Here is a 24,554-nt window from a genome sequence, read left to right as displayed (position 1 = left end):
GGAGGTCCTGGAGTAATGAATACCTGATGGGATTAAACTCGCTCAGCAGTACTCTGGAGGTCCTGGAGTAATGAATACCTGATGGGATTAAACTCTCTCAGCAGTACTCTGGAGGTCCTGGAATAATGAACACCTGATGGGATTAAACTCCCAAGCTTTTACTTAGAGACCCTTTTATAAAAGATCATTCACTTCACAGAGGTTAGAAAAACACTTTGGGAATCCATTTGGCAAAGAGCTCTTAATTTGATTCTTCGTATTTAATGCCTTCAAATTCTTGTCGGATTAAAACCGGAACAAAAGACAAAAGCCACTTTGGAAGCTGTTCGGCAGCAGCCCCTGCAGCTGAACGTACACATACCCTATGACCTTGCCCTGTCCCTTCTAGTCTATGTGTATATACAACGGAAACAGGTACATCATTTCCCCAGAAGGCATGGGCAGAGATTTTCACAGCAACATTATTCAAAACAGCCAAAATTTAAAAACTACCCAATTGTCATCAGGAGTAGAATGGACCATTAAAATGTGGTGTATTTATGCAAAGGAATACCATACAATCGTGGCTTTAATGGAGTATAACTACACACAGCATCATGGATAATTCTCACAAAATGTTGAGTGAAAGAAGTCAGACATTATTTGTTTCTACTTATGTAAACTTCGAAAACAGGCAAAAGTAGCATAGTGGGTTAGAAATCAGCATACTGATTAGAGGGCATAGTGACTGGGAGAGGCCATTGTAGGAGTAAAGGGGGAGCTTCGAGGTGTACATAATGTTCTCTTTCTTGATTTGGGTGCTAGTTACACGATATGTTCCATTTGTCAAGAGCTGTACACTAATATTTGTGCATTTTTCTTGGTGTATGTTATGCTTCAATAAAGTTCACATAAAAGACAAAAATGAAAACATGCCTAAATTTTCCCCCTCCAAAGAAGGGAACAAAAAGTCTATTCTAGACTTCCTACTTACCTTGTAAGAGAGAACAATCAGTTGAAAGATGATACTATGAAGTCATAGGCAACCTGCTTTGCCAGGGCTGATTTCAGCTGGGGCCATCCCTGGTTAACTGAGCTGCTAAGCATTGGGAAGGTTATAGGACCCAGGGGTTTCGAGCACAGTTTTTGGATTTGGACAGACCTGGGTTCGGATCACTTGTATCCCTTGCTGGTTGAGTAATCTTGGGTGGTTTCTTGAGCTCCCTAAATTTTGATTTCCTCATCTGTTAAATGGACATATTACCTACCTCAAAGCGTTCCTGAGAGGGTAAGATGGTTTGTGAAGTGCTTATCACAGTGCCTGGAAACAAGGAATGCTGACGTCCTAGCTGGGGAGCAGAAGTTCATCATCTCCCCCTCCCCGCCAACCACAGTCATTCAAAGAATGGTTGCTAATTGATTTGGAGGTGTTCTGATAAGGGTTTCTGTTTGCATATTCATTTACCAGACATTTCTGTGGAATTTGCTTTGTGGAAAGGAGAGATCCTGGAGTTGTAGAGATACAGTTGTGGCCCATGTTTTTAAGAGAATTGGTAATCTAGGGAGAAAGCTCATCTGCACTGACTGCTATCAGGTACTTTGTTAGCAACTTACCTTTAGTTATTTAATTTTCATAGCAATCCTACATGGTAGTTTTTCATATGCCAATTTTTACAGATGAAGAAATAAGTCAAGAAAAGCTCCCGAAGCCACACCATTTGCAAGGTCAGAGTTCTGAACCTGGGCCCTCTTGGTGCCACAGCCCACCTCTTCCACTCTATGGTGCACAGTGAGGTGGGCAGACGGTCCAGTGATGATCATAGAGAGCAAAATTAAACACCTGTGGTAACACAGGCAAAGAGCTATGGAAGCACAGAGGAGAAGAGGTTCATTCCAAATGCGGAAATCCATCTTGAATGGTTTCAGATTTACGTTTTGCCTTTATTTGCTTTGTCTTGAAATTGGGCAAAGTACCCAAGGTATATGTTAATTAAATGTTCTCTTCTCAATCATTTCAGCCATGTTCATGAATTATTTATGTAGGTGATTATTATTCTCTCTCTGAAACAAGAGAAGCAACGTGGTGCAGTGGTGTTAGTACGAGAGAGTCCAATTTGCATGCAAAGATACAGTCCTGACACAGCTGTAGGACCTTGACCTTGGTGCAGGGAGTCCTCGGAGCCTGGGTGAGCACCATAAAACAAGAAGAATGATGTCCCCTATTTCAGAGGGTCAGAGAAGAATTAAATATTGTGTGTTTAAAACGAGCAGCAAAAATACTACCGCGAGACATTCCCAGTAGCTACGCAAAGATTAAGGCAGTAGTCCAGGTTTTCAACTTCTCATATGGTCCTGGGCAAGTTACACTTAACCTCTCTCCGGTTCAGTTTCTCCTTATGTGAAATGGAAAATAATAACAATTGTTATCCTCAGGGACAGGGAAAATAATGACTAGCAAACTATTTTTTAAATCCCTTTGAAAACGTGGAAATCTTCATAGAACTAACAATACAGTATTGCATGCGTGTATCTGTCTGTCCACATATGTGAAGATATGTTGCTCTGGGAAAAGAATCCACGTTTTCAATAGCTTCCCAAAGGAATCCTGACTCCAAAAAAGGAATGAATGTATGCATGCCCCACTAGACAGTGGATAGAAACATTCATCCTGTCTTCCTGGTCACGTCTTTTTTTGTTTGTTTGTTTTCCATCTTTTTTTTTGTTTTTCCAATGTCTCTTTATCAAGGTACAGTTTACATAGCATTAAATTCACCCAGTGTAAGTGTACAGTTTGATGAATTTTTAGTAAATTTATACAGTTGTGCAACTGTCACCACATTCCAGTTTTAGAATATTTCTATCACCCCAAAAAGTTTCCTCGTTTACCCATTCACAGTCATCCCCCAGCCCCAGGCAACTGCTGTTCTGCTTTCTATCTCTTTAGGGTTTTTTTCCTAGAAATTTCATATAAATGGAATTATACAGTAGTAGTCTTTGTGACTGCCTTCTTTCAATTAATATAATTTTACAAGGTTCATCCGTGCTGTTGCATGTATCCTTTTTATTGCTTAGTAGTGTTCCCTTATATAAATGTATCACATTGTGTTTATCCATTCATCAGTTGATAGACATTTGGGTTGTTTCCACCTTTATGCTATTGTGAATAGTGCTACTGTGACCATTTTCATGTAAATCTTTGTGTGTACATATGTTATCGTTTCTCTTGGCTGGATACCTAGGAGTAGAATGGTAAATTTGTGTTCAGTTTTTTAAAGAAACTACCAAAGAGTTTTCCAAAGTTAATGTACCATTTTATATTCCCACCAGCAATGTATGAGAATTCCACTTTCTCCAGATGCTCCTCAACAGTTGGTATTATCTTTTTAATTATAACCATTGTAGTGGGTGTGAAATAGCATTTCATTGTGGTTTTAGTTTGTATCTTGCTAATAAGTAATAATGTTTGAGATCTTTTCATGTACTTATTAGGCATTCGTGTGTCTTCTTTTAGTGAAGTGTCTGTTGAGATATCTTGCCCATTGAGTTGTTCAACCTCTTATTATTGAACTGTAAGAGTTCTTTATATGTTCTGGGTATAAGTCCTTTTTCAGATATATGGTTTGCAATTTTTCTCCTAGTCTGTAGCATGTCTTTCCATTTTCTCAATAATGTCTTTTGAAGAGAAAAGGTTTTAATTGGATAACATCCAGTTTCACAGTTTTTTTCTTTCATGGATCATGATTTTGGTGTAATATCTAAGAGATCTTTGCCTAAACCAGGGTCAGAAAGATTTTCTCTATGTTTTTATCTGGAAGTTTTATACCTTTACCTTTTATATTTAGATTTATGATTCATTTTGAGTTAATTTTTGGATGTGGTGTGAGGTAAGGGCTTAAGCTGTTTAATTAGATGTGGATATTTAATTGTCCCATCAACATCTGTTGAAAAGACTATTCCTTCCCATTAAATTGCTTTGGCTGTTTATTGAAGATCAATTGGCCATAAACGTGTGGGTTTATTTCTGGATTCTCTCTTCTGTTCCATTGATCTAAGTGTCCATCCTGTGCTAATACCACACTGTCTTGATTACATTTTAGTAAGTTTTGAAATCAGGTAGTTTAAGTCCTCCAACTTTATCCTATTCTTTTTCATAATTGTTTTGACTATTCTAGCTCTTCCGATTTCCATATGAATTTTAGCATCAGTTTGTCAACTTCTACCAAAAAAAAACCTGCTGGGATTTTGATAGGGATTGCATTTAATCTTTAGATCAATAGTGACACTGGTTGTGTCCTTTAGGAATGTACACATTTACAGCTAACATTCATATAACACGGTGAAATTGCAAAGACTCCAAGACTCCTTTGAAGTTTTTACACTTAATTCTTTGGAAGGAGATGAGAAAGCAGTAACCATCTGTGAAAAGCCAATATATGCTTATGTTGATATGTTGCAGCTTTTTTCATTCCTTGTTGTTGTTAGTTGCCTTCAAGTTGATTCCAACTCATGGTGACCCCATATGTACAGAGTAGAACTGCTGCATAGGATTTTCAAGCCTGTGACCTTTCAAAAGAAGATCACTAGGCCTGGCTTCCAAAGTGCCTCTGGGTGGCTTCAAACCTCCAACCCTTCTGCTAAGAGTTGAGGGCTTAACTGTTTGCACCACCCAACAACTCCTTTTCATTCCTTACCCCCCACCAAAAGGACAGAGTTGGTGCCCTGGGTTTTATGTTTTCAGCAGCTGGTCAAAGAGAACCAGAGCATTAGAATATAATGACTTGTTTTTCTCTGAACAATTATGTGCATCCTTGCCTGGAAAGACAAGCTGCCGGCTCTCCATCTGACACGGCACATGTGGTTGGAGCAGAGTCTGCTGAGCTCAGAGGGGTTGCAGTTGGTAAGGCGGTGGGGTTATAGTATGTTCTCATCTGTGCAGTTGGGGTTTGCACAGACTTGCATAGAGCCCTCTGGGCTTTGGAAAGCTGACTGTGCGGACTCATTTATCCATCTTGGCCCAGGATACAGATTTTGTGCCAAGGCGTGCCCTTATTATCCTGCCCGTTCATGATGCCGCACCCGGAAAAAAAAGCCTCCCAGAACAGGTGAGTGCTCAGCCTGGAGATCAAGCCAATCCAGTTGCGCTGGAAACCTCTCTCACTTCAAGAGAATAAACAGTGAACACAAGAAGGCTGAGTCAGCCCCTTCACTGCCTTTCTGCAGTAACAAAGCAGGGAACTTGAATGATTGTGCCTTTCCCTTCCCACTCATGCACTTGCCATGTAAGCGATACATCCTGGTTACTCCCTTAGGCTTCCTTATCTACCAGCAGGCTTGAGGTTTGGTACCACCCAGACCATTGTCTGTGCAGTTCCTGGTGAGTTGCCTAGACTCATTTGTATGCTTTAAAAAGAAATGCTCACTCCTGGCCCCACCCTAGGGCTACTGAATCCATTCTAAAAAGGCTCATCAGGTATTGCTTCTGCTCAGTAAAGTTGGAGCACTCCTGATCTGAGCTAGCTAATCTCCAACTGTTTGCATATCCTTTGTCTGAAATGACCATCAATCAGAGCTGTGTCTGTGAGAGTCTCAGGGACCGGAAGGCAATTTGTTTATTCCTCTGGGTGTTCTGAGCACCAGCTCTGAATCAAATTAGATCTTGAAAAAAACTACAAACCTAGGCCTTGAGAGTTTAACTTCCTCCGTGGAGGTGACATCACTCAGCTGTCAGTGCCATGACCTTGGTTTTTCTCAAGGGCCTGTGTAAAATACAACTAGTTGAATGTTTCCTACCATCAGTGAAATTAATGCAGAAGATGGTTTTCTGTTCCGTAGCTAAGGGTCCCTTGTCTAAGGATTCCTTTAGTGCTTGGGGGTCAGGTTAGCATGATGGTTAAAATGTGGGCCTGGAGTCAGGCTACCTGGGTTCAAAGCCTAGCCTTGCCTTTTGGAAGCATTGGGAGCTTTAGGTAAATTGTTCTCTTTGAGTTCCTTGTTTATAGAACCATACTATAAAATAGCACCTGCCTCATAGGGCTTTGAGAGACAAGTCACTTAAAGTATTTGGTATAATGCCTGGCATTGCCTGTGGAACTTCAGCCTTACAATGACTGGTAGTAATTTAGAATCAGGAAACCTTTATTCTCTAGTAATAATTGTATGTGCTCAGGTTTTTTTTTTTTTTTTCCCCAAATACTAAGACTTTTTGTTTTAATTAGTTTATTTTTATGGTGGTCAAATATACATAACAGAATGTTTGCCGTTTTAACCATTTTTATGTGTACAATTCAGTAGCATTAATTACATTCACCATGCTATCTATACAACCATCACCACTATCCATTTCCAAATTTTTTCATCACCTTTAACAGAAATTCGGTGCCCCTAAAGCACTAGCTCCCCCTCCTCCCCATAGACATTTTGGTCTCTATGCATTTTCCTATTCTAGATATTTTATATAAATGGGATCTTCCAATACTTGTCCTTTTGTGTCTGATTTATTTTACTCAGCGTAATGTTTTGAAAGTTTATCCATGTTGTGGCATGTATCAGGACTTCAGTTTTCTTCATGGGTGAATAATAGTCGGTTGTATGGATTCACCACATTTTGTTTCCCCATTCATCTGTTGATGGATCAGTGACATTTTCGTGGCCCATGATTTTCCCTGTTGACCTCATCTACCAAGAAGCTCAGGTCACACACACACAAAAACATTTTGGCATTAGTTTGGGTCTTTTTTAATTTTTTTTTCTTTACCACTGAGGTTTTTGTTTGATTGTTTTTAAGTTATCTCTGATAAATACCTGCAAATCCGTTTTGGAAGTAGGCAGGGCACTCACAAGCAGATGAAGGCTGACCTCAAGGAGCATCTCCTATGCCTCCCAGGCTCATCTTAGAAGTAGAGCACCCCAAGAGAAAGGAAGGGAATAGAACTAAAAAGGACAGCTATGGTCCAGGAGCAAAGCAGATTATCAGATAAGCAGATTATCTGCCAAAGTATTGGTTCTGTAATTACAGTTCTCTTTCTCTATCCCAGGGTCCTATTCCACTAGACATGGGGCTTAGGGCATCAGAATTTCTCCTGGGTACCAGACCTGTGGGGTTACTGGTTACGGTTAAGGCCTGTTTCCTGCCATCAAGCATTTCATTTCTCTACCCAAATTGCTTTTCTGTTAACGCTGCTCAATGAGTTCACATAGGTATGGGATTTATCATGTAGAAGCATAGAATTTTGCAGCTGAACAGGACTTGAGATTGTCTAGTCCAGCTGCTCATATTTACGGCTGAGGGGCCTGGGGCTTGAAGAGGGTAAGCCGTGGCATAATTGAAGTCCTATAGGTAACAAATTAAGGAATGATCCCCAAGCCTCCTGATTCCAAATCTTGTAGCCATTCCCCTGTACCCTGTGTCCAAAAGGAGTTCAGAATTCCTTTCTTTTCTTCCTGACAATGAGTTTCATTCAAAATCTGTCTTAGTCATCTAGTGCTGCTGTAACAGAAATACCGTAAATGGATGGCTTTAACAAACAGAAGTTTATTCTCTCACAGTCTAGGAGGCTAGAAGTCCAAATTCAGGGCGCCAGCCCCAGGGAAAGCTTTCTGTCTCTGTCAGTTCTGGGAGAAGGTGCTTGTCATCAATCTTCCCCTGGTCTAGGAGCTTCTTACACAGGGACCCCTGGTTCAAAGGATACGCTCTGCTGCTGGCTCTTCTTGCTTGGTGGTAATGAGGTCCCTCTCGTCTCTGCTAGATTCTCTCTTATATCTCAAAAGAGATTGACTCCAGATACAGCATAATCCTGTAGATTGTGTCCTGCCTCATTAACATCACAGAGGTTAGGATTTACAACACGTAGGTAATTACATCAGATCACAAAATGGAAGACAGTCACACAGTGCTAGGAATCATGGCCTAGCCAAGTTGACACACATTTTGGGGGGACACAGTTCAATTCATAACACTGCCTTACATCAAATTTTGCCTTAAAGTGGATAGTATTTCCGCAGGATTCCAGCTTGTGTGCTAAAGTTCACACTTTAATTTAGAACTTAACCAAATAGTAGTAATAACCACAGAAGACTGGCTTAATCAGCAATATTAAAGGCAAGCAGTTTTTAGCACTTTGAATGCATAGGCAGGTACTTTGTAAACTCAACTATATAAGCAAATTGTTTATTGTTCACAGAGTTTAATGCAAGCCAAAATACAGACTTTTAACATGTGCAGTTTGAATATGTGAAAATGAGGTTGTAAAGGTTCTTAAAGTAGAGAGGTGCAGAGATGGATGGGGGATAGTGACGACAGAACCCTGACAAGCCCCCGTGGAGCATCTGACCTCTGGGCTCAGGCACAGCTAGTGTTAGCCGTTGTGTGCCTGGGCCAGGCGCCCAGTAGCCATCACTTATGACATCACCTGCCACAACGAAGCCCAGACTGTGCTGCAAGGCTTTATAATCAACAGCCTCCTCTACCCAATACATTGCATGTTTATTGCCGATTTCTCATTTGGACGCTATTTAGTCTTTCATTTTGCTCACAGTTTGAAATACTTTCCCTTTCTTCTCAGAATGACTCCAGTTTGAATGATTTTGGTACAGTGACATCCATTTTTTGTTAGTTTGCATGTGACCCCGTGTCTGGGTCCAGCTCTGGTACTTTTCTTGGCCCTGTGAGCAGGGCTTGTCTGGGAACTGTCATGGGCGCCTGAACAAGGAGAAATGAAACCAACGGAGGGTAGCTCACACACGCAAAGGGGTAAATACCCTTTACTGAGACCAGTCGTTTCTTTTGGGGTAGAAACTTGAGAAAAGGCCTTGAAAGGCAATAGTGCTATTCCCTTGAGGGTTGCACTGGGCCTTTTATCTTCAGTAATATCCAGATCCAGCAGGAGGCAGGTCAGTAACAAGGACAGACCTCCGGTTCCCTTGTCCTGGAGCACCAACCCTGCAGCCCCCAGGCCGGTATTGCTACAAAAGCAGAGGACTCGGGAAGGGCTGTACAGCTGCCCTTTGGCTCTCGCTCACTGACTTTGTAGACACGTTCAGCATCTTGGGGTGAAGCAAGTACATGGGTCAAGATTTCTGTCCCCTGACCTGGTGAGGGCGTTGTTTCTTAGCAGTGTTTTCGCTCATGATTTCTAGAGCAAAGCCCTGCCGCGTGGGGCATTGATGTAGCTTACGTCCTTTGTGCACAACAGCTCCTCCAGCGTACTTGCTCGCCTCTGCCTGCCCTTGGGAAAGGGTGGGCATCCAGGGAGCCTTTCACCAGCTTCCCGACCCATGCTAGCAAGCCTTCTCTTTGTGAATGGTGCTGGAACCATCTCTGTGTAGAGGGGTATTAGGCTGTTATTCCTGTTATCATTATTTCAAAATTTCATTTGGCCTTTTACCCCAGTGTCACCGTGGAGTGGTTACAGCAGTGTAGTACCCTGTGGTTATTAGCTGTGGTATGGTGCAAGCGGTTTGCAATCAGCTGCTAACATAAAGGTTGGCAGTTAGAACCCACCCAGCAGCTCCACGGAAGAAAGGTCTGGTGTACTGCTTCTGTAAAGATTACAGCCAAGAAAACCCGATGGAGCAATCCCACTCTGTAACACATGGGGCCACCATGAGTCAGGGTTCAACTCAGTGGCAGTTAACAGCAACAGCAGCTAGTTTTCAACCTGCACTCCAGAGCCAGACTGTCTGGGTTTAAATCCTGGTGCCACCACTTCTAGCTGTGTGGCCATGGACAAGTTACTAAACCTCTCCAGGCTTCAGCTTCCTCATCTGTAACCAGTTGCTGTTGAGTCGATTCCTACTCATGGCGACCCCATGAGTGTCAGAGTAGAACTGTCCTCCATGGGGTTTTCAGCGGCTGATTTTTCAGAAGTAGATCGCCAGGCCTTTTTCTGAGGAGTCTCTGGATATACTCAAATCGCCGACCTTTTGTTTAGTAGTGAGCACATTAACCATTTGCACTACCCAGGGACTGAGTCCCGCACCTTAAACACATGCCTAACAGGGATAATGCCTCACATTTCTTCACCATTGCTAAGGCCAGGTTATTCACCCCGCGCACACCGGGTCGCCGTGAGTCGGAGACCTCTTGACGGCAACTGTTTAAATCTTTTCTCTTCCTCCTCTGTTCACACTTGACCCAGATGGGCTAAGGGCAGGAGCAACTCTGTGTTGACGTTTCTTACTCCTGCCTCACCCCCAAAACGTTAGCGTGTGGATAAGAACAAAAGCAGCCCTTCTGGAACTTTCCGGCAGGCACTACTGAAAAAGATTTCATTCTTGGCTTCCAATTTTAAATCACTTCACTGTTTGTTTGTTTTTTGTTTTTTTTTTCCATGTGATTATCTTGAGTAACTGACCACCATCTCATGCTCTGATTGCTAAGGGGCTTTTGTACTTTCCACAGGAGAGTGTGAGAAAGAAATCCCTACCTGACCCCTGACTTCCTGTTGAGATTTCACACAGGCTCTGACGCAGGGTGCAGCCTCTACGAACTCTGACCTCTCAGCCTGGCTCGTGCATGGTTAGCGCACAAGAAGTGTTCTCATGGTTGGCTGATGAAACGATTTAACCCCACACTACATTTGATAATTTTTAGGTGGTGACGATTTATTGCTAAGCTGTGAATGAGAGGATTTCAATTTCGTCGAGCATGTATATGGAGCGTGACTCTAATGTGACTTGGCACCTGTCTAGAGAATTGTCCCCAAGTCCAGTGACGCTGCGCTTTGGGGAAGTCAGCACCTGCTGTGGTGGCATCTGTCATATTTAGGAATGTGAAATGCCTGTGAATAAGGTGGAGCGCCCTCAGTAAAACACCTTCTTCAGAAAACTCCTAATGTAAGACATAAGCAAAAGATCATTGTAAACAGCATTGAAGAGAATCTGGGCTCCTTCTAAGATAAAAGCAATGAATGCCGTCTTTTACTATGGTTTTTCTCACCTTGATGCAAGCCGGATAGATTTTTTTCTGTTCAGATTGTTTAGTCAAGAAAGCAAGAGCCTTTGGTTATTGTAATGACAGGGGTCATTTATTGATTTATTTATTTTTAATTTATTTATTTTTTACTGTACTTTAGGTGAAGGTTTACAGAACAAATGGTTTCTCATTAAACAGTCAGTACACATATTGTTTTATGACATTGGTTAATAACCCCATGACGTGTCAACACTCTCCCTTCTCGACCTTGAAGGACCTTTTTTTTTTTGCTGAAAATATACATAGCCAAAGATACACCATTTCAAAAATTACTACATGTACAATTCAGTGACCTCGATTACATTCTTCCATTTGTGCTGCTATTCTCACTATCCTTTTCCAAATTATTCCATCGCCATTGTCTTCAACTCACTGTCCCCTTGGCTTCCCATCAAACCTTTTGAGTTGCTGTTGTCAATCTGATCTCACATAGATAATTCTTTTTGTTTTTGTACTTTAGATAAAGGTTTACAGAACAAAATAGTTTCTCATTAAACAGCACACATATTGCCCTATGACAATGATTAACAACCCCACAACATGTCAACACTGTCCCTTCTCAACCTTGGGCTCCCTATCACCAGCTTTCCTGTCCCCTCCTGCCTTCCAGTCCCCGTCCCTGGACTGCTGTGCCTCATTAGTCCTGTTTGGTTTTATGGGGTTGTCTAATCCCTGGCTGAATGGTGAACTTCGGGAGTGACTTGACCACTGAGCTAAAAGGGTGTCCAGAGGCCATACTCAGGGTTTCTCCAGTCTCTGTCAGGCCAGTAAGTCTGGTCTTTTTGTGTGTGTTAGAATTTTGTTCTACATCCTTCTCCAGCTCTGTCCAGGACCTTCTGTTGTGATCCCAGTCAGAACAGTCAGTGGTAGCTGAGCACCATCTAGCTGTACTGGACTCAGTCTGGTGGAGGCCTTGGTAGCTGTGGTCCATTAGTCCTTTGAACTAATCTTTTCCTTGTATCCTGTTCTCTTCATTCTCCCTTGCTCCCGAAGGGGTGAGACAGGTCATTTATTTTTATTGGTTTAGCACAAATGACCGTTAGCCTCCAACATGAGTTCAGATCATAACGCTTTTGAGGTGGGGTTTTTGGGAAACGGAATGTGTCTTAGTCATCTAGTGCTGCTATAACAGAAATACTATAAGTGGATGACTTTTAACAAAGAGAAGTTTATTCTCTCACAGTCCAGTAGGCTACCAGTCCAAATTCAAGGCATCAGCTCCAAGGGAAGACTTCCTCTCTCTGTCAGCTCTGGAGAAAGGTCCTTGTGATGCATCAGTCTTCCCTTGGTCTGGGAGCATCTCAGTGCAGGAACCTGAGGCCCAAAGGACACGCTCTCCTCCTGGCACTGCTTTCTTGGTGGTATGAGGTTCCCATGTGTCTCTGCTCACTTCTCTCTTTTATATCTCAAAAGAGATTGGCTTAAGACACTATCTAATCTTGTAGACCTCATCAGTATAATGATCCATCTATTACATCTTATTACATCATAGTGATAGAGTTTACAACACATAAGGAAATCACGTCAGATTACAAAATGGTACACAATCATACAATACTCAGAATCATGACCCTGCCAAATGGATACACACATTTTTGGGGGGACATAATTCAATCTATGACAGAGTAGGTCTATCTCAGGCACATGGTTTGTAACTGACAGCCACCCAGGAGAGCTGGGTCAAGGGAGAAATGGAAGGCAGAGACTTCAAGAGGTAGGGCACCCTCATGGCGGGTGTGAGGAGCAGTCATTGAGAGCCTCCTCATGTCAGTGGGGTTGACCTTAGCTTCTGGGGCTGTTTGGGTAGGAAGTTTGGTCAGTTGGACAATTATTTTTCCTTCCCCAGTATCTTCCCCTTCCCTCCCAAATGTCCAAGCCCTGAAAAGAAGCCAGGAACCATGACAAGGAGTAGACTGACTATTGACCACCTTTTCTCTTGCAGGCAGGTGACAAGCATTACCACCCCAGCTGTGCACGATGCAGCAGATGCAACCAGATGTTCACAGAAGGAGAGGAAATGTATCTTCAAGGTGAGACGGACTCAGGAACGCGTTAAGCTCTCCCTGCCTGGAGAAAGAAAACCTTGCTGTATTTGGTTGTCTGATTGTTTTTAGAGAAGGAGGCATTTCATTTGCTTCGAGCCTTACCCAAACCCAAAATGAATGTGGCCAAAAGCTACCTCATCAGTTAGTATTAATCAGCCAAGCAGTTGACATGCTGGCAGTGAGCCTCTGGGGCTGTTAAGGAATGACGTCTTGTTGCTGCTTGGCATGGATGAATAGGACTCGACATTCGATGCTATGGATGTGAAAAAAAAAAAGATTGTCATCCAGTTGATTCCAACTCACAGTGACCCCATGTGTGTCAGAGTAGAACTGTGCTCCATAGGGTTTTCAATGGTTGAATTTTCAGAAGTAAATCACCAGGCCTTTCTTCTAAGGCACCTCTGGGTGGACTTGAACCGCCAACCTTTCAGTTAGCAGCTGAGCATGTTAACTCTTTGCACCTCCCAGGGACATGAAAAAGAGCAAAAATCGGCAGTACCACCTTCCGAGGCACTCCCCGGCAGTATGCTTGGGAAACAAAAGATAAAAGAGGGAAAACGTTTCTAGAAATTTTATTTATTTGATGGCTCCTTTGTCATTTCTCCTTTCACCATCTTGTGTGTTATAGAGGATTTTTTGAGGCCTTCCAGTCTGCTCTTATGAGGGCTTTCTGGAAGAAGAAAATCTCATATTTGGTGAATTACATCACAGTCTTATTTCATCCTATTAAGGCAACATAGCTTTTGTATCAAGAGAAATCGAGAGAGAATGCAGTGCACCCAAAGTCCCTGCAAGAGAAACGGAGAAATTTCTGGTGGCAAGGACACAAATAGTACTTGTTTCCGAGCGACCACTGCATTTTTTTAAAACTGAAAATAATGTTGAAATGTTTTCCCAATGTAAAACTACGATGCATTTTTATCTCCTCTTAATTGCTGAATCTTCTTGGAGAGACTTTAGGGGAGGGTTCTCTTCTAGTTGAACAGCACCATCTGTGCATGCATTTTGCTATTTTTAGCTGGAAAAAGAGTCATTAATTAGACGAGGGCTTATCAGCAAAATTATCGAGAACTCTAAGAGCCAGTGCTCCTTCGGTTTTGGTAATTACGGGGTCTGAGCTGTGTTTGCCTGTCTTTTCTTCATTTCTCCTTGCACGGAACACTGTGTATATTTTTAATGAATGCTTTGTTTTGCTCTCAATTGGTGTTGTAATACAACTAAGAAAAGTCAACAGAAACGATTCTGGAGTGTTAAACCGTGACTGTTCTCTTCCCCCTGCTAAAATGCTAGCTGTATAAAAAATTGACAACCCAGATACCTCTCAGCTTTACTTTTAAAATGATCACTCTGGAAAATTATTCTGAAAAACATCACTGAATTTTAAAGGGCCTGATAAAGGCAAGTGACAGGCACCAGCACCTGACTCTGATGGCCTCATGTAGGCTTTATGTGACACATTTCCCCAAAGACAGGCTCTGTATCTGGAGTGGCAATAGACAGGTGTCACCTTGTAGTTACAGCACAGAGCAGATTTATTTTCCACTGCCCTCCAAGCTTTGTTTTAGATTTTCGTGTGCCAGTCATGGTACTCAAAAAACAAAGGCACTCAGCAATTCCACTCCTACGTTTAGACCCAAAAGAATTGAAAGCAGAGACTCAAACAGTTAGTTGCACACCAGTGTTAATTGCAGCATTATTCACAATAGCCAAAAAGTAGAAACACCCCAAGCGTCCATCAACAGATGAATGGATAAGCAAAATGTGGTCTGTGCGTACAGTGGAATATTATTCAGCCAAGAGAAAGTCCTGATGCATGCCGCGATGTGGATGAACCTTGAAAAACGTTATGCTGAGTGAAATAAACCAGACACAGAGGGTCAAATATTGTATGATCTTATTTATATGAAATATCTAGAATAGGTAAATGCATAGGACAGAAAGTAAATTAGTGGTTACCAGGGGCTCAAGGGAGAAGTCAATGGGGAGATATTGTCCAGTGGGGACAGAATATCTGCTTGGGGTGACGAAAAAGTTTGGAAATAAATAGTGGTGCTGGTTGCACAGCATTGTGAATATAACTGATGCCACTGAATTGCACGCTTAAAAATAGTTAAAATGGCAAATTTTATGTTGTCTATATTTGACCCCAACAGAAAGAAAAAAAAGGCACAAGAGTGCATGTCAATCCCGTGTCTGCTAGGAACTGAGCCTCAGTGACTCTGGGGGACACTGCACATTCACGATTGTTCTTGAAGTTGAGTAGAGAGGGTGATTGCAAGCAGTGCACAAATACAGCACATTCACACTACGAATAACAAGCCTCTGTTAAGCTGGGACCAATTCAGAAACTCAGGGGTTATTCAAAAATCTCCCCTGGAGTTGTTCGTTCGTACCCTCTGCTGCCCTTTCAGCACATCCCTAAGAACGAGCAGTTTCTTCCTCAGCATTCGATGCTCTCCCCAAGTCACATTCCTTGTGTGTGTGGCCTCTGGAGGACAGTGTTGACACTGTGTGCAGAACTGGTGTTCTGGTCCATGAGTCAATGGTTCCTTCCCAGCGATTGCCTCTCCTGAACCTGGCCCTGACCCCTTGCCCTGCGCTTTCCACATTAATTGGATTTCCTGAGCTTTGTACTCAGTCTTTGAGTCACTGTTAGTGCTGAAGGAACCTATATGTCTGTCTGGGTTTTGTGTGTTTGTTTGATTTTTATTTTTTTATTTTTGGGGGCCTGGGTTAAGAGAGACGGAAATCATTGCTAAATAGGGATTAAATGATGATTCTGATTACAAAGTATATTTTTCCTCATCATTCATTTAATATTATTTTAGCTCCGTGGTATAAAATAATTCACAAGTTAAGTTTTAATTTGGTGACTCTTTTCAGGTACACACAGGTTGCTCCTTCAAGAGGTAAAGATTTAAACAATGAAATGTAGAAAGTATAATAATTCATACTGAGACTCTTATTAAATTGATGTAGTTAATTTACTCACTGCTTTCAATTGAATAACTTAATTTGCTTAAGTCTTTTTATGAGCTCATTCAGGTCTTCTGTCCATTCGCACATTTGAACAGCTCCATTTGGGTACAGGACTTAGGTATCAGCCTGACCCCAAATCATATAAGTGACATGTCTAATGTATATGTGCATGTAAAATCATATAGGCAGGCATTGGATTCTGACAAGATAAGCGCTTTCTATTAGAGGTAAAGGTCTTGTGAGCTCTGTGATGCTGATACTGTCAGTGAGAGTGCTTTTTATCTGAGAAAGGCTGTTGATCCAGGCATTAAAAATAACTTGTATGCAGTCACCTCACTAGTTTAAAAGTGAAGAAGTTGTTTTAGTTAGTTAGAAGTTTAAGGAAACTTTTGGGATCTGCACTAAGCCAGGAACACAATGGGCAAATCCCACCTTTGTGCTAACTGCGTGGTAGGATCAGCATGAATCCAATCCCCAAAGTATGGGCATGGATCCAGTCCTCACCTGCCACTTCCCCATCCTCGTCGCCAGCTGCTTATGCAGCACGCTCTGTCCCCAGTCCTAGCCACCCGGAACTGAGTCAGAGCTCACAAATTAGATGGACACCATCTTTTAGACTATCAAATAGGTAGACACGAGCCCCTGCTGTCTCTCACTGCTCTTCTGGGTTCCCTGGTTGCCTGGAATGGCTCACGGAATTCATGGAGAGTATACCATACTTATAGCTACAACTTTATTACAACCAAAAAGAATACAAACGAAGACGTACATAGGGTGAGGTCTGGGAGGGATCACAGTGTGGAGCTTCCATGTCCCAAGGAAGGACACACAGTCTTCTCCCATGTGTGGTCACCAACCAGGAAGATCCCTCTGAGCCTCAGGGTTCAGGGCTCTTATCAGCTTGACCACAGTGGCCGTGAGAGATTAAATCATGCCTTCTGAGGCTTAGTCAGCATTGGCCCCTAGGTGGTCCCTTTTGGTCTGTCAGCCCCTACCCAATAGCCTCAGGTGTTGATACTGCTTGAAAGACCCAAGAACAAAGGCCAAATCGATTTCTCCAAAGTGATTCCCCACCTTGTGACTTTCAACATTTCTGCTGGTTTGTTCTACTTTCCATGTATCTGTACATGACTTTGAATAGTCAGATTAGTGAAAAATGCAGTGAGTTTTGCTTCTGGAAATATCTGGTTCAACTTTACTTCCCTCAACTAAATTGTGTGGTTATTGTAATGTTAAATAAGCATGGCCTGTATTTCTAAAATTAAATGCAGTTTGTAGTAAGTACACAGACATTACTTTTAAAGACTAATGATGTGTTTGTTTTTTAATGATCTCAGTCAAGAATGAAATATCTCTTGAATCAAAACATTCTGTGCCCAGCCAGTGGTTTCTGTGGTCTAGAATTATGACCTTTACAGAACAAGCTCAGACTTGATGATGAGAACTCACCCAGAATCTGCCTTTTGGAGTTATTTGGTTTCTTTTTTGAGTTTCCGATTCACTTTGACATGAGGCTGTGACACTTCTCTATGGTGGGAAAGACGGCTATGACCATCTGCAGATGTTCTGTCTGATAGGACCATGGCTTCTTTCCATTTCCTTTACACTTAGTGATGCTTTGTGTCGTTCCAGGTTCTACCGTTTGGCATCCCGACTGTAAGCAGTCTACCAAGACAGAGGAAAAGCTGCGGGTAAGGAAACTATCATGCCCAGGCACACTGGCAGGCAATGTGTTTTCATAGTCACTGATTCTTGGGGGTAGAGTGTGGGTGAAATTAAGTTTTCATGATTTTTTTGTTTTTCCCATAGCAAACCAAGTCGTAATGCCATTTGGGCAGGGAAGGGAGTTCCCTTCTACCTTACATTTCTTATTGTAGTTTCTGTTCCAAATGATCGCCTTGGACAAAATAGACCTTGCCTCACTAGTCAGGCTTTTAGCAATGCATTCGGGGGAAAAGTCAAAACATACATATGTGAAAAATGAATCATCACATTCTAAGGGGAACATGTGGTGACCTCCTAGCCAGGCTTTTTGCATAAGTACTTAGTCCATAATGCACCACTTCACCAAACTCCACATACATCACTCAGTACTCAGTCCATAAGGCATGACTTCAACCCTATCTCTACATCTGCCCCACAATATTCAATCTGTAATGAACCATTCTAACTCAAAATCCACATTCCTCCCTCAGTACTCAGTCCATAATGCACCACTCCAACACTAACTTCACATCCATCCCTCAGTAATCAGTCCATAATGCACCACTCCATCCCAGCCTCCACATCCATCCCTCAGTAGTCAGTCCATAATGCACCACTCCAACCCTCACTCCACATCCATCCCTCAGTACTCAATCCATAATGCACCACTCCAACCCTCACTCCCCATCTGTCTCTCAGTACTCAGTTCATAATGCACTGCTCCAACCCAAACTCCACATCCATCCTCAGTACTCAGTCCATAATGCACCACTACAGCCCAAACTCCACATCCTTTACCCAGCTTTTGGTACATTTTAACAAACTCTCAAATCCAAATTTGCCGGAGTAACCTTCGTCCAAAAGCTGATGGTTTGTCAGATGACACTTTTGGAAGAAATAATGCTGTGCCCAGACATATCAGTGTGAACAAGTGCCCTGAATTGTTTTGTAACTTAACTCTGAGGTAACATCAGAATGCTTTAGTAACTATCTTAGAACATTGCACACATGGGCAAAAGGATAGACCCTCTTCATCTCTCACTTTAAAGCCTTTTCCTGGTCTTAGTCAATTCTCAAAACACCTGCAGGCTAACAATATTTTATCCATTTCAGAAGTAAAACGCTGTACACAGTTGTAAGGTCAAGATCCTAATCTACACCCTGCTCAGACACTCCCAGTTTTTCACTTGGGCTGTGACGTATTTTTCAGAGCAGTGATCAGACTGATCCCCAGTCCACAGTGCTTCAGTTTAGCTAACCTAGTGGTACCTGTGGAAAAACTGGAGTTTGACTTCATTTGGGGTCTCAGAGAAAGAGTAGCCTGGATTTATTTTGGAGGCCAGGTCTTAGTGTATGGCATAATTTCTTCTTGACCTACCATTAGCAGGTATAAAGAGCTATTTATGTCACCCCACCACCACTACCAAGAGCACCATCTTTTATTCATGTGGCCTTCTCACCAATATGTGACTTAAAGATGTGTGACTTGGCTTCAGAAAAAATGATTACCAGTGAGATCCATTTGCTTTGACCCTTTTCAAATCCTTTTGTCAGCCATGCTGAGATTTCAACTGCTATTTTCCAGTGTCCTCTCTTTATTCCCTTTCATGAAACACATGTATGCACAGGAGCTCCTTTGCTTTTTTTTTGTCTTTCTTAACTGGCATCCTTAAGATCAGGTGAAGACATTTTGCTATGTGAATATTTTGGAAACTTGTGCCTTCCCTGTGACCCAGAACAAAAGCAGTTCTCTTGGAGTTCCCAGTTATTATACAAAAGCATATTTTAAGTGGGGAAAAAAAGCTGCTTTTCTCAGAATAATTAATTAAAGACAAGACAAACTAGAGAAGTTGTCCACCAATATTAGAATGGTTTTGATCTGTTTCTAACATTCAGCTTCAGCTCAAGCACATGTACATCTGCCTGGAGTCCATCAACCAGGCAGATGCAAGCTGGAACCCTCACCCGTTTCGGCCCTAGACTCTGGAATTTTTGAGGAAGCATGGGTCCTTTGGAGATGGGTTATCTTTATAAAATACTCGAACATTAAAATTAGTACTTATTGCCACTTTGATCGTAAGAGTGTAAAGTTCATGGCATAGCTTGGGGACGCCGCCAGAAACCACCCAAGTAGATAGTGACTTGCACTATCCCTACAGTGTTGCTTTTGGTTTTTTGAATAATCATTTTTACTTCACCCTTGATGAAATCTTTTGGGGGACGAAGAGAGGTATGCTCATGGGGCCAGACTGAATGGAATATGCCCCCCCCGCCAAGGATTGCTTGAATTTGTGCATCGTGTTACTAATGTGATTTTCAAAATAAGCATCAATGCTCTCGATAGAATCTTGATGGAACTTTCTGGATAAGCTTACAAAAACGGCCAATGAATTACTTTCACTCATTCTGGCCAAGAGGAGCTATTGTTTTCTTCCTTTCTTGAAGCTTTCCTGAGAATTCCAAAGCTATTTTCCTAAACCCAACACTGAGGACTTGGGAGGCCAGGTCAGCCCTCTGGCTCACATGGAGGAGCCAGCAGTAAAGAAGAAGATGAGGCTCTGAGGGGAAGAGGTTCAGATGTGCCGAGTGGGGGCATGTGCTGACGTTGGTGAGATTTAAAGGGGGGATAGGTTTTGAATAAAGGAAATAAATCTCGTGCTCTCTTAAGGGTGTGTCTACAGATTGCAGATCTTGAGCCAAGATTTCCAGGCCTTTTACTGGGTGTCACATTAGTACAGTTTCCATAGCAAAATGAAAATGTTTTAAGAATCTTTCAGCAACCCCACTGAGTAATCCACATTCTTGATATTGAAGAACTCATGGGAAGTCTATTACAACAGATCCTTTAAGGAAGTCTCTCAGTTGGCTTCACTGGCTTCTTGCTCATCATATATTGTAAGAAGGTCTAAGCCAAAATAAATGGAAAGGAATCATGGGGGTTGGAACTGAGGTAGATATACTGTAACTTGAAGACCCATTAATATGCCTTTAAACATGGGCCAAAAATGGACCAGCACACGCACACGCACACGCACACGCACACGCACACACACACACACACACACACACACACACACTCTCCAACACCAACTGAAGTGAGGCCACTTGGCATTGACTATCAAATTAGTTCTGATTGTTTTTATTTTTTTAACAGCGTTTCTGAACTGAGGCTATTTCTTTATTCGTTCTTCCCTTTTTTCATGTTTTCACGGCAGCCACCAAACCTTCACCGTTCTTCATTCGATTTCTTTTATCCCAAAAGTCTGATTCGACGTGCAGGCCGGTCTTCGTCTCTGCAGGTTCGCACTGTGTGGCTCGGCATTGCTGTCCTGGGCCCCAGGCTTCTGTTGCTTTTCCTCCCCCTGTTGCTTTCCCCACATAACTTGTCTGGCTCCTGTGGAGGGCAGATGCTTTCTCTCACCCCACGGCGTGCACCTCATCTTCTGATTCCGGCTGTTTCCTCCTCTAACTGATGTTTTCCCTTAGAGAGTGGCTAAAGTGCTGTCTTTATTAAAGCAAGCACATTAGAAGCTGCTTTTGGGTTCTGTGTTCACACGTCTGTTCATTCAACAAATATTTGTCAAGCCCTGAGGTCTGTGTGCTGGGCTGGATGCTATAGATCTAGACCAGCAGGGAAAAAAGACAAACAAATAGGTAAATTGCTGTAAAATGGTATAGAAACATGTCACAGGGGTTAGATGGAGCAAGTTCTTTGGAATGTCAGAGGAGAGGGTTTCTCGAGGGCAACTTCATGAGAGAAGAGGTCTTTGACCGAAATTTGGAGGCCGGGTGAGATTAGAACATGTGGAGATGAGGAGAAAGGGTGGGCCCGGTGAAGAGAAGAGCAAACACGTAGAGCTGGGGAAGAACAGCCTTGGATCTGACTCAAGAATGGAGTAGAGAAGTGAGGAAGGAAACACGTGAGGCCAGCACCCACTATTCTGTGGGTGCTGGGTGATTTACACACACCCCTGTTTGCTCTCCCTAAGAATCCTTGTGAGGTAGCTATCCTTATTCCCATTTTACAGATGTTGAAAGGGAGACCCATCATAAGTAACTTTCCCAGAGTTACCCTGCCAGTGAGTGGAAGAGCTAAGATTGGAACCCAGGTCTTCGTGAGCCCATGATGCATGTTCTTTCCACTGTACCGCAAGGGAGTCATGATAGGGAAATCTGGGAAGACAAGTGGAGGACAGCATTGAAAACTGACAAAGTCTGTTGTCCCGGGTAGCCACTGATGGTGATCAAGAAGAGAACAACACGACCCTGCCCAGGGCGTCCTACAGAAGCAGGGAGGGCACTTGGCCAGCTCATCAGATGAGCAGGGAGACAGGAGGTGACATGAACTTCTTTAGGGGTTTCCCAGAATCCATTGGAACCTTGAACTGTTTGATCACAGCTGATTTCCCACAATCCACCTTTGCCCAGACGAAACCTATTCTGCCCCTGTGATGACGATTCTGGATTTAACACAGCACCACGGCTGGGCTGTGAGCCCACACCTCTTTTCTGTGCCTTACAACTGCATTAAACTGAGAAGACTTCTTGTTTTTATGTAGTTTTATTAAAACTTCACCTTCTTTCTTAGAAATTATTAAAAAGACACTTAGAATATAGAATTTTAGAAGGGAAAGAAACCTTTTAGCGGCCAACCCCCTTAGTTTCCTCATCTATAGCATGAAGTCAGAGAAATCAAGTAAACACTCGAGGCTCCCCAGGTCAGAAGCAGCCAGACTTAACCAGACTCAGCTCTCTGACTCCAGGCCCAGGGTGCCTTGCGCTCACCTGACTTGCTGGGTTACGTTCTATTTTAAAGGTTTAGCTCCAATGGCAGGGTTTTCACAGACGGCAAAATTGTGTTCTCATGAATCCAGGGAGCCACCAAACACAGGTTGCCCCTACTACAAATGAGTGTTGCTCAGAATTAGTACCTCTCATTGACAAGTAGTTGTTTTTTTCAATACTTTTTAGGTATTTCTAAAAGTATACTCTACAACTCAAATAGTGCTACATTTTGTTAGTCTAAGGATATACCTAAGCAATGTATTTTCATGGTTTGAAAAAAAAAAAAAAAACCCATCAGGCATGAAGTTTCGATTTGCTCTGGACCCTTAAGTTCAAGAGATTTGGAACATCTTGGAAAGTGGAGGAGAGAGAGAGAGGTCTGTTTTTAATAACTCCTCCCTTCTTCTCCTGTTGTTCAAAAGGGACATCTGATTCCCATTATCCTGCTGTTAATATCAATGAAGTCAACTTTAGCTCCATCACAAAAAGTTGTAAACAGCTTGGGGCCTGGAGGGAAAAGGCTGTTTGGCGAGGTCTTCTCTCACCCATTGGTGACTGAGGAACAGTTTGCCTGAACTTTTAAGAAGCCTGAAAACTCCACAGCAATGCAGCTCTCAAGTTACGCAGATGTTCAGATCCTTTCAATACTTTGGCCTGCGCAGCAGCTCATTTTCGCCACCTAAAATCAAGCACCTTTAATTATTAGATAAACTGACCATACTCCTTACGGGGGCATTCAGTGCTCTGAGCCCAGAAATAAGTCTTGGTTTCGTTCTGCAGAAAAGTCACTTTTGTAGGAGGAAAGTCATTGTATTTGTTTATATTCTGAAAGTGTTTCTTCTTTTCCTTTTGCTTTGAATTATAGTTAAAAAAAAAAAAAGATTAAAAGTCTTACCTAAGAATAATATATTCCAGTTTCACTTACTCAGAATTTTAAATAGATAACAAAATTTGCCTATACACAGAGCGTAATACTGAGCATTTGTAATTCATGTTGCAATTTGTTACAGACGAAGCACATAGTATTCCCAGGCCCAAGTTTGTAAAAATCCCAGTGGGTCACTTGCTTTCTCTCTAAAAAGGACTCTTGCTGTGCCTCTGGAGGCTAAAGCATGAATTGACTGCCATATAAAATGGGCATGCAATTTTTTTTTCTTTTGAAACTAACGTTCAGCTATTATAAAATATACACTTGCAAATCTGTAATAACCTAACAAGTATTGTGTGTACATCGAAAGAGAGGAGCTAATTAGAGGCTTTTTGTATGTCTAGAACAAGGAATCGCTTTAACTACTCACCACCAGGGCTCCTTAGAACAAGCAAACAACATTGTTGCCTATTGTTTCATTCATGTCATTATGATACATACTGTTTTATTAGCAGCTTTAACTTTGAGTATTTTATCGTCTCTGACATGTCTTTACAATTCATTAGATTCTCAAATGTATAGGTGTTAAGATTTATACTAGAAAGAAGCTGAGGCTCCTTGGCCATAGTAAAGGCTGATGGCATTTGTGAAACTGTCCCCAGAGAAGGGATGTGTGAGAATGAGGACCTTCTTCCTGCTTCCTTTCAAAACACAAATTCTTTGTTCCAAAGGGGTTGATTTCACCTTTTTTTTTTTTTTACTTAGCAGTATACTATTCAATGTATGTGGATTTTAAAAATATTCCTTCCTCTGCAGTTATTATCACCACCCTGTCTAGTGAACTTCAACAAAAACCCAAGGCAGGTACTGTCAACATCAGCAGCACTTTGTATAAGGTGTCCATCACCTTATATCAGTAGTTGTCCCATACGTGTTCATAAGATCTTTCCGAACTGGTTGCCGGTTGCCTGTAGTTCTCCTACTTAGAGCGTGGCTTTGGATGAATGCAAAGTAGATCAAGTAGTTGTTGCATCCCTGCTTCTGGGGAATGGGGGTAGGGCAGGGGCAGCGTAGCACTTCCCAGTGCTCTCCTTGTGAGGGACCCAGTGTGCGTGGGTGTCCCCCCACCCGTCCCCCCCCCCAATTGAAAATAATGGATGATGTCAAGTCTCCACTTACTCGCCAGGCAGAGCTCTGGTAAGTGTTTTCAATGGTCCATGTT

General features: G+C 42.3%; 1 protein-coding gene and 1 long non-coding RNA gene across 10 annotated transcripts in view; both read left to right on the top strand.

Annotated features, from left to right (window-relative positions):
* Positions 1 to 175, top strand: LOC111820258 (uncharacterized). The gene is made up of 2 exons (XR_002823809.1): positions 1 to 59; positions 115 to 175. It is a non-coding gene; the product is annotated as an uncharacterized LOC111820258 (long non-coding RNA).
* ABLIM1 (actin binding LIM protein 1) overlaps positions 1 to 24,554 on the top strand; it is a 186,796-nt gene that overhangs the window by 117,182 nt on the left and 45,060 nt on the right. For 7 of the 9 annotated variants that reach the window (XM_004374865.2, XM_023729970.1, XM_023729969.1 and 4 more), the window contains 2 exons: positions 12,894 to 12,981; positions 17,608 to 17,666. In XM_004374865.2, coding sequence (XP_004374922.1) covers positions 12,894 to 12,981; positions 17,608 to 17,666 — 147 coding nt within the window. Of the gene's footprint in view, positions 1 to 12,893; positions 12,982 to 17,607; positions 17,667 to 20,894; positions 20,979 to 24,554 lie in introns of all 9 variants that reach the window. The other 2 variants (XM_023729976.1, XM_023729975.1) reach the window with 1 other exon arrangement.

This window comes from Trichechus manatus, unplaced genomic scaffold (genome assembly GCF_000243295.1).
Source record: "Trichechus manatus latirostris isolate Lorelei unplaced genomic scaffold, TriManLat1.0 scaffold00031, whole genome shotgun sequence".
Lineage (NCBI taxonomy): Eukaryota > Metazoa > Chordata > Mammalia > Sirenia > Trichechidae > Trichechus > Trichechus manatus.
Note: the sequence above shows the minus strand (reverse complement) of the source record. Positions and strands in the feature narration are given on the sequence as shown.